The sequence below is a fragment of the Cebus imitator genome, unplaced genomic scaffold (assembly GCF_001604975.1).
Source record: "Cebus imitator isolate Cc_AM_T3 unplaced genomic scaffold, Cebus_imitator-1.0 Scaffold678, whole genome shotgun sequence".
Lineage (NCBI taxonomy): Eukaryota > Metazoa > Chordata > Mammalia > Primates > Cebidae > Cebus > Cebus imitator.
In genome coordinates, this window is record NW_016107993.1 from 987,799 (window position 1) to 998,521 (window position 10,723).

General features: G+C 39.4%; 1 protein-coding gene and 1 long non-coding RNA gene across 5 annotated transcripts in view; one reads left to right on the forward strand and one right to left on the reverse strand.

Moving 5' to 3' along the window:
- USPL1 (ubiquitin specific peptidase like 1) overlaps positions 1-5,163 on the reverse strand; it is a 39,275-nt gene extending 34,112 nt beyond the window's left edge. For 2 of the 4 annotated variants that reach the window (XM_017518396.1, XM_017518395.1), the window contains exons 1-2: positions 4,530-5,163; positions 378-506 (exon numbers count right to left, since the gene is read on the reverse strand). Coding sequence is in view for 2 of the 4 variants with exons in the window: in XM_017518393.1 (XP_017373882.1) it covers positions 378-506; positions 1,028-1,126 (228 nt within the window). In the remaining 2 variants the exon portion in view is untranslated. Of the gene's footprint in view, positions 1-377; positions 507-1,027; positions 1,196-4,529 lie in introns of all 4 variants that reach the window. The other 2 variants (XM_037734855.1, XM_017518393.1) reach the window with 2 other exon arrangements.
- A 98-nt stretch (positions 5,164-5,261) lies between these two features.
- On the forward strand, positions 5,262-6,094 carry LOC119469487. Its single transcript, XR_005198311.1, has 2 exons — positions 5,262-5,348; positions 5,664-6,094. It is a non-coding gene; the product is annotated as an uncharacterized LOC119469487 (long non-coding RNA).
- Positions 6,095-10,723: the final 4,629 nt, after the last annotated feature.

The following is a 10,723-nucleotide window of genomic DNA, read 5'->3' on the forward strand; positions in this document are numbered from 1 at the left end:
CAATTTCCAAAATACTCTTCCAGGTACATTAGAGATTCATAACTTTTCCCATCAGTTCCAAGGCAAACCAAAGAGATGACAGAGTAACGACTATATGCTAATGGCTAACAGGGACCTCCACAAAAAGAAACAAAAATCTTGAAATGTATTTTCTCCTCTCACAAGTCAAATGGCAATAAAAACAAACATCTTTATGCAATCAAGGAAAAGTAGGTGGAAAAATAACATACATTTCAAATTGTATACCAGACAGGCTTAGAAACTGAGATTACATATTAAAAATCTAGTCTAAAAAATAAAAAATGAGTAAAATTTTAAAACAATTAAGAAAAAAGCAAAAGGCTAAAACTATGTACTATAAAAGATTAATACTTTACCTGCAGATCCTCACATAGAAAGATAGATTCTTGAAAACTAATTCGGTAAGTCTTTAAGGCTTTTAACTTTCCCTTCTCTCTACAAGCAGGGCAATACCCATCTGATGGAACTTTAGCTGAATCGTAATTCTAAAAGATAAATAAAGCAAATTAAAATATAGACATTCTTAGAACATATCAAAATATTAAAAGTTAAATGGAAAGGTAACCAGAAAAAATTATAATTTTCAATTATAAGCATCCTGGCAAGATATTTTAAACATGGCAAATAAAAGAAATGCATATAAGCCTTTAAATACAGCTATTATTCCAAAAAGAATTATGTTATAGTTTTAAATATTAAATTTTAATTGTTAAGAACAGCATCAATTTTATTTGCAAGAAAAAAAGTAACATCAACTGCCAGGGAGAACTTACGTTCCATATTTTCAAAGAGCAGTAAATCATAAGGTCTATGTTTTATTTCTATTTTCATATATCAATAAAAGACAGAGAGGTAAAACACATTAAAACAATCTTTCGCCATTACTGTAAGATTTCCGTGGAAGATACAATTTTTTAGAAGTTAATTGGTAACATCAAAACTGAATTTAAGTCTCAGAAATAGAGAAAAAAAACTTTGCACTCAGGCAAAAAATAAGTGCACTAACTTTTCCCAAATACCCCACCATGTGGAGTGAAGATACCCCTATATCAGCCCCTGGTCCAATCACTGGCAAACCATTTCCAATCTTCGGGGAATCCATCATTCCGAGTCATTGGCTAATTTATGTCACTTGAAACATGTCAATATCACTAAGGATTTTTTTCAATGAACCCTGGAAAAAAGAAGTTAATAGACAATTAAATAAAAATTCTATTTACTATAAAAAAGAACCATGCTATTTTATAAGATGTATATGTTAAGTAGGTTTTGAGGGCTACATATCCTAGAATAAACATATTCTAAAAGTATAATCTTGATGTGAAAATGATACCTGTATTTACAAACCTAGCAAGTTTGTGGACAGAGGGTAGTGACTGGCAACAGGACCAGTTTTCATAGCAGACTCATTTGTGAACAAATTAAATAAAACTTGTAGTAGAGGTAGCCACTATTTAAAGCAAACTACATCGACCAGAATTTGAAAACCTCACTTTTTAGAGTCTATGTACAATTTGAAACAAATATGCCAGCATTACACTGAGAAAGTACTTAAAAAACCCCAGATCCATTGTGCCATTATTTGTCAGGAACAAAAGAACCAATGAACCATATATTCCATACATTCCTATTGTTTTCAACTACCAAGAACATTAACACTTCACCAGCTGGGGAAAATACTACAATACTACTTATTAAAAGTTGCTAACAAATTATTTTAAATGATTTAATTTACACCACATTTAACTTATTTTGTTATCAAAACAAAAATATAAACACTGTCCTAGTACAAATTACACATGTGGCCAGCTTGTTTTGAGTGTAGTCCCATGTCACAGAACCATATTTAATAGTCAAAATTATGAGACACTGGAGCTCAATGTAAGCAAAAAATAATTAAGAGCAGTTTAATTGAGGGCTTACAATTATAGGGAAATAAAATACAGAGGACCTTTAGAGCAGAGGCGAATTACCACTTAGCAGAAATGTTGTAAAATAATTCTAGGCATAAGTCTTTCCCAAATCCAAGAATCCATGATTCTATGACAACTATCTCCTGGGAATCGATGGCTCACAATTCACTTTAAAAACTAATTATGCTACTTTGGTTCAGCTATATAAACTTCACAAACCTTTCAAGCCAAGGAATAATTTCAAAAATAAAATTGCTTTTTTGAAAAGCTCAGTATCAGTGAATCTTAATTTCCTATTCCTGAAGAAATAACCATAAGACAGGGTTTCTCAGCTGCAGCAGAACAGATATCTTTGACCAAATAATTATTTGTGAAGGCTGTCCTATGCACTGAAGGATGTTTAGCAGCATCACTGATCTTTACCTTCTAGATCCAACAGCCAAAAATGTTTTCTGACTTGCCAAATGTCCCCTGGTAGGCAAAATCACCCCTTCTGGTGAGAACTACTGGTGCTTTTTTCTTTCTTTTTAGGCACAGACAACTTACTACCTTTGGCTGGTTCTATTTATAATTTACTTACAAAAGGGAACTAGAGGACAGGTGTGACCACCTGTAATCCCAGCACTTTGGGAGGCCGAGGTGGGCGGATCACACGGTCCGGTGTTCGAGACCTTACCTCTACTAAAAATGCAAAAAATTAGCAGGGCATGGTGACAGGCGCCTGTAATCCCAGCTACTTGGGAGGCTGAGGCAGGAGAATCACTTGAACCCAGAAGGTGGAAATTGCAGTGAGCCAAGATCATGCCATTGCGCTCCAGCTTGGGTGACAGAGCAAGGCTCCGTCTCAAAAACAACAATAACAGCAGTAACAACAACAACAGGGAACTCGGTAGGAGTCAAACTTCCATGGCTCCTGCTTTACAAGCTGTGTACCTGCGGATTTTGGTTCAGAAACTTACCTGTAAAATTGGTTTCTTCTAAGAATTAAATGATGTAAAGCACATAAAAAGCTTAGCACCTGATAAATTAAATTAAGCCTACTATTTGGTACTAATTTTATACTTCATTCTGCGTATAGAAAAAGCAGTACAACTTGCATCATTCTGCGGTGCTCTCAAAAGGGAAACTAGTAGGCTATGTACCCTGAATAAACTGTTTTTGATGAAAATTTCCAACTACCTGAGAGAACTTAGAAAACCTTTTCAAGGCAAACGGTTTTCTCTTTGTCTCTCTCAATTATCAGAGATAAAGAGCTTCCAAATCTGCTCTCTGAATTCCATCACCCAACATTTCAACGGGAAAAACAGACAGGTTGGTGGTTGAAATCCTGAATATATAGAATCCCCCAAAAGAAAATTCATTTAATACCAGAGGTTTATTTGTCCATATGGGGGACATAAAAAAATACCAGAGGTGAGCTCACCAGGTCTTCTTCCAAATACAATTCACTTTGACTTACATACAAAATCCTGGGGTGGATTTTACAACTTAATCTGACCCTAAGTAATTGCTCTTTCTCCATTCAAAAGCAATCTCCTCCTCCTTTCCATATCTCACTTAAATGTGGGCGCCTCCATCCTTCCAAACACCCAGACTATAAAGTCTGAGTTGTTCCATATTCTTTATTTCCCTCTTCACACAGTAAGTCACAAAACTCTGTGGACAGTTGTTTGGAAAGGTCTCAAATCCCCACCTCTTTCCCTTCCATATCACTGTCAAAATGATGCCCCTGTAAAATAAGTCTCAGCCTGTCAATGATCAGCTTAAAATTCTCTATTTACTTCAGCCTGATTACAGCAAAGTCAGTCCAAACAGCCCAATATAACCTAAAGGTAGTACTATGACCTAAACTCGTACTGTGAAACCAACCTAGCTTTCCAGTTTTATCTTCAACTCTACTTCACCCCCAGCATCTTTCTTCTAACATCCCCTTTCCACACTTTTATGAGCCACTTATACCCAGAATCCCTAATGTGAATTATTAGCCCAGCATGAACCCAGTTACAGCACAATGAACGTGTCAAGCTGGCCTCGGAAATCGCAAAAGGTATGCAATTAAACTTAATTCACATTCCTGTGTGCGAAATGGAGAAACCCAGGGAAACAGCTACTAGAAGAGGGGACCTTATACCCACCCATTTGAGCTTGCCCTCCGAGGGCTAGTAGCTTTTGACGTGAACTGTCAAAAGCGAGGCCAAACCAACCTGGAAGCCGAGGAACAGGGTTGGCTTTCTGCACCGAGCCCTGTCTGGTACCAAACCCAACTGTCTTGAATCAGAGACGAACAGGACCAAAAGAGCTGAGTTTCGACCCAACCTAAGAAGCCTAAGGAGGCGCACAGTCCGTTAACCCTGCTCAACTCCACGCTCCTTGGAAAACGAAAACAAACTCTGGTTTCTCTTCAGCGTTCACCTCTCTGCGCCCAAACGGATCTGTGAGTCCAACTCTGTACCTTCATCATGAACCTTTCCCACTTGAACCCCGTCCGAGCCCAGCCCATCCTTTCAGCGCGCCGACTACCCCGTAGGTCATCCCAGCTCTGTCCCTTTGCCCTAGTTCGAGAGCGGAAAGGAACCTCTCCCTCTTTTCCCGTACCTGCCATGGGCACTCCCCTTCTTCGTACCGGGTCGTTCGGAACTCCTGTTCCAGCTTGATCTCCACACCACCTAGTTGCAACGTTCAACCCACGTTCCCCTCGGACTGCTCCTCCCCCACTCGCGTCTCCACTAGGAAGACGGCTTCCGGCTTGAGTCCGCGGCAAAAGAGTCCCCCTTCCTGCTGCACGCAGGGGCAGAAAGGACTGGGGCGCGGTAGGGAAAGTGAAGACGGGAGCACTTCCGGTCGCTTTCCGCAGAGGCGTGGCTGCTTGCTCTGCGGCGACAAGTAGGGGCGGGGCCGGCGACTGCTGAGCCCGCCCTGTGTGAGTGGCTGGGTTTGGGGAGGCGACGTTTCTGGAAGCTGCTGGAAAGCGCTCGAGTGGCGGAGGTGGCGCCAGCGGCCAGGGGGTGGGGCGTGATTAAAACTAGTGCGCGGCTGCTGCGGAGGGATTACGCTAAGGAAAGAGACTTGCCTACGCTCCGCTGTTTCCTGATCCGCGCGAGCGTGGTTGGGAACCGCTGGGCCCTGGAGTGACCCGCGGAGGTGGGAGAGGGAAGGGCTTCTCGAGCCGGCGTGGCTGCCATGGAGGCTTTCAGCCGGCTCGGCCTTAAGAACTCGGCCGCCCTGGGCATCCGTAGTCCGCTCTCCCAAAGCCTCGGTGGAGCCAAAGCTGCTACAGAGTGCATGTTCACAAAGGGTCATCACACACGGAGCTGCCCCTCCCTGTCTCCCTAGAGCCCACCTTCGAGCCAGGGGCTTTTCTACCAGGATTCTGGGGTGTTTCTCCTCCCTTCCTCCCTCCCAGATCTTCTCACGGTAAGGGGAGCAGCGAAAGCACAGGGACTTTGCATTCCACGACCCGTTCTGACTAGTCAGCAGCCGATCTGTCCCTGCTGCACTAATTCCAGCTGCCCTGCCTTGTTTTAACTTCAGAGAAAGGGGGAGTTCTCATTTGATAAGTTTAAGCCTCTGCTTTCGTAGGAAGGTCATGTGGCTTAAGGGACATCGTGACCGCTTGTGCTATTTCTGCATGTGCATTCTAAATCTTGGGGGCAGCATATTCCAGAAGTCCTTTTGGTCGATTGGTTCGGTGCTTTAGGATAACAATTTGTACTTTCTATTTCTTTACAGACTAACCACAATTGGCATTTTGTACTGTGAAGTTTTTAGTGGTCTAAAACTAAATGATTATGTTCTGGGCTAATGCTGATAATTTGGATACGGTGGTATGGAGGAAACCAGTATCGTGTAGAAGAAATTCTTTAGTAAAAAGGATTTTAGTTTTTGGTACTTCTGAATGCAAATGGCCAAGGAATCCAACAGTTTGTTGGGCTTTCTCCAGATAAAAATAGGCTGGTTAGTTGGTTTACCTTTTTCTGTTGTTTTACTAATGTATTTGTATATTTGAGATCTAGCTAGTTTTTAAAATGTATTGTAATTAAAATTTGAGAAAATAGTATTTTCTCGTAAAATAGCCAGAACTCAGAGGGTTTTCTTGCTCACCATTGCTATTTCCATTTTTAGAATGGAATACGCTATTTGTAAAAAAAAAAAAAAAAAAACTTGCTAAGTATTAACTTACAAATTGAACTAAACAATTGATTCTGTTAAAATGTAGCTAAAATTGTAAGACTGCAAAACAACATCACCGAACTGGATTATATTTTTAAAACATTGTTTCAAAAACATTGTCTGCCAAGTTGAATTTTAGTCTTTTAGTGTAAATTTGATTTTTTTCAGAAAAAAATTATTAGTAACAAACAAAGTGGAGGTGGGGCTTGAGATGTAAAGAGAAAGGAAGGGATTTTAATGTTTTATCTCCAGAGCTTTTTCCCCTTGGAAAAGGTAGTACAAGACTTTTAAGATAAAGGGGAGAACTTTGATATAGGAGATCAGCAGAGATTGACTAGAAAACCCCTTTCGTTTATATTATAGAGTAACGGTCCCAAGTTGAAAATACTGTATACATTTCTGCTTATTTCTGTATATTTGAAATGCTTTTGTCTACATACCCTGGTCCTAGAGAGGGCCCAGTACCTTCCAGTGAGACTAAAGCTCATTGCCTCCCTCCCCTTGTCAGCGATGTGGGACAGAAATTTTATTGACCTATTTCCAGTTAAATACTCACATGATTTAAAGGAAGAAAGCTTTTATTAAATTAATAACTAACAAACAGCTGCAATAGTTCAGTGCTGTACAATTAGAATTTTCTTTTTTTTCCATTCATGATGTCAGCTCTTGCACCCTCTGCTAAGTTAGGTTCCTTAACCACAATACAAGTGTTTGGTCCAAACCTGGGATATAAAAGCTACTTGCTATGATTCCTTTTTCTAGTCTCATCAAAAAGATGACAGTTGAAGCGATTGACTTTACTTTCTAGAAGCACCCTTATGAATACAATCTGTAATCCCACATCTCAATCTTAACATTCAGAAAGCACTGGAAACCTAAAACTTCTTAAGCTTAGCAGCAAAAGTCATTTGATAGCAAAATATGACCTGAACTATTGAGAAGCTGTATATAGTCTTTGTCCCATGTGTTTTGCTGAAACTATATTAGTATGTTTGATTATGGGGGCTGCCCTTGGTCCCTAGTATGTGGGGCGTTCTATAATGGTTTGTATATCTTGTAACATTTTAAAACTGTATGAAATTCTTATTTCTAAAACACACCCAACCCTTGGGTTTTAGTTAAGGAATTGTAAACCTGTATTAATGTTTTTGGCAACACACTTGTGCATATTTTAAAAAATTAAAGTAACAAGGTATTTTAGTTCTTTCAGTAAATTTAGATGTGTTGGGATAGAAAAAAAATGCATGTATCATATTGTGTGTCTGTCATATCATGCATCTATCATATTGTATACATTAAATGATAGAGGCATGCACAGCTTATTTGTAAGTGTAGCTGTATAGTGATCCAAACAAGAAGTTAGTAGTTTAAGGGCTTAAAGTTAGTTTATAGTTTAGGCTGTAAAATTTAGATTAAACATGACAACTTATAATGTAGCCCAAACTTGGCTCTGTTTTCCCCACAGAAAATGAGAAGATGGTATGGTAATAAAGTTGATCCCATCTATGGGATCTACTTTGTGACCTTACATAAGTCACTGAGTTTTTAAGGTCTCAATTTACAGATATATAAAATGAGAAGTTTAGAATAGATGAATCTCTTTTTTTTTTTGAGACGAAGTCTAGCTCCGTTGCCAGGCTGGAGTGCGGTGGCGTGATCTTGGCACACTGCAACCTCCACCTCCCGGGTTCAAGTGATTCTCCTGCCTTCAGCCTCCCTAGTAGCTGGGATTACAAGCATGCATCACCATGCCCAGCTAATTCTTGTATTTTTAGTAGCGATGAGGTTTCAGCATGTTGGCCAGGATGGTCTGGATCTCCTCACCTTATGATCCACCCACCTTGGCCTTTCAAAGTGCTGGGATTACAGGCATGAGCCACTGTGCCCAGCCCAGATGGATCTCTTAAGGACAGTTCCTTACGGTTCCAACATTCCATGTGCAGATATTTACTGTTAGGAGTACTGCTTATTTTAAGTTTTTCCTGCCAATGATATGATCCCATTTCATTTCAAACTGCTGTCTTGCTGATCTAAACTTGTAATTTTGTTTGTAGGTAACACATTCATTCACATGGTTCAAAATTCAAAAGGTATAAAAGGATACTCAGTGAAGTCTTCTTCCACATCTGTTTCTCAGCCATCTCATTCTCTGCCTAGGAAGCAACCAGCGCTACCAGTTTCTGGTATATTTTTCAGAAAAAATTTTATACATATATGAGCAAATAAATAAATATATATAATGTTTCTTCCCTCTTTCTGTATAAATGGTACATATCATGCATAGTGATTATGTACCTTTTTGGTTCACTTGCCTTAAAAGTTGTTCTTTATTATATAAGGTATTTCCTTATTCTTTTTATGGCTGCATAATATTCCATTTTAAAATGTACCATTATTTCATCAACCCTACCCTTTTGAACATCTAGATGTTGTTTTTTTTTTTTCAGATATTTATTAAAGTGTATTGTGCAATGAATAACTTTCTACGTACATCAGTCTCCACATATGTGAATATATTTATGCTCTAGCCACTGGCACAGCTGGGTCCTGTACTTTGACTTATGGTATAGAGATATGCCAGTATGGTATGAGATAAATCACATCACCTGAATGGCTGTTTCTGCATTTGACCCCTGATAGCATGTATACATACATATATATATACACCCATAGTATGCATATGCATATATAGATGAAACAAGTAGATTATGTATAGGGACTTTGTCCTAAACAAACAAACAAATAAATGTTTAAACACTAAAATCATGCCACTGAGCAAGATTTACAACAAGTGGCATATGAGAACTGCAACTGATTGTTATAACAACACTTTGTTCTTTCCAGCTCATTCTCATTCCAAGGCATGTACTCAATTAGTACTGTTAAGCTGATATTTTCCTTTAAATTTTTTTGCCAAGCGTGTATGGTTGAATTTGTGTAACATGCAACTTCTAGATATTCTCACTTTACCAGTAAGAAAACAAGGTCTAAGGCTAGGCATGGTGGCTCAAGCCTGTAATCCCAGCACTTCGGAAGGCTGAGACAGGCAGATCACTTGAGGTAAGGAGTTTGAGGGCATGGTGGCACATGCCTGCAATCTTAGCTACTCAGGAGGCTGAGGCATGAAAATGGCTTGAACTTGGGAGGTGAGACTGCAGTGACCCAAGATCATGCTTCTGAACTACAGCCTGGGCCACAGAGATGAGACTCTGTCAAAAAAAAAAAAAGGCCTAAAAGAAGTAAACAGTTTACTCAAATTTGTGTTAACAAGGTGGCTGACCTGGTACTAAAACCTACATCCTCTCTTTTCTAATCCAGGGCTTTTTCCAGTATATTCTCATAACTGGACATGAGATCTTGTAGTAGATTTGAGAATGCCCAGTAATTAGGAACTGCTTTAGGTACATTCACTCTACCTAGACTCTAGAGCAACGTAAAGTTAAGAAAGCAGCAGAGCATTTTTCCAGTGACAAAATAACGTCCTGTAAGTATTTGTTGAAGTAATCATACAACATGCTGATTAGCAATCAGGAAGCCTCCAAATCAAAAAGTAAATGCATATGATGAAACATTCTTTCCTAAATGGGATATTCGTTGTCACTTCAAGATGAATTGATCAGTCATAAGTACTGGAAGGAATTTAGGATTATTTGTAAATAGGTAGTCTTACATTCCCCAGATTCATGCCATCATTTAATTTAGCCAGGAAATTTAAAATAATTATCACCAGAAAAGGAGAAGTGGTGGTAGAAACAATAGCAAAAGAAAATACAGTGGCTCATGCCTGTAATCCCAGCACTTTGGGAGGCCAAGGCGGGTAGATCATGAGGTCAGGAGTTCAAGACCACCCTGGCCAACATAGTAAAACCCTATCTCTACTAAAATATATATATATATATATATATATATACACACACACACACACACACACACACATATATATATATATATATATATATATGTACACATACACACACACACACACACACACAAATTAGCCGGGCATGGTGATGCATCCCTGTAGTCCTAGCTACTAGGGAGGCTGAGGCAGGAGAACCCAGGAGATGGAGGTTGCAGTGAGCCAAGATCGCGCCACTGCACTCCAGCTTGGGCAATAGAGAATTGAAATAGAAAGTTGGAGGATATGCTTTAGTACACTGTATTCACATGGAAGGTTGGAGGATATGCTGTAGTAACTGTATTCGCTTGAAGCTGGCATTGCAGCACATGACCCTCCCCTTTAGGACTTCAGCTGCCTGCTGACAATGCTAGTCCCCTTCTCTTTACATAACTGACTCTTCTCCTCCTCGGAGTCTTAGCACAAGTGTCTTGTGTCAAGCTTGTCCACCCTGTTTGAGGAGCCCTCTATCCTCTACCCCGACTCTACTTCTTCCTTACCACCTGTTTTTTTTCTCATAGTATATCTATGTGTGTGTATATATATATGCATGTGTGTATTCGTATGTATATATGTGTATGTATGGACACATATATGTGTATTTATATATGCATATAAACATATACGTATATGTGTATGTGTAAACACACATGTTTTTGGCTCCATGCTAGGTTGTGAGATCTATGAAGGCAAGGACTACATCTGTTTGGTTTATCATCGT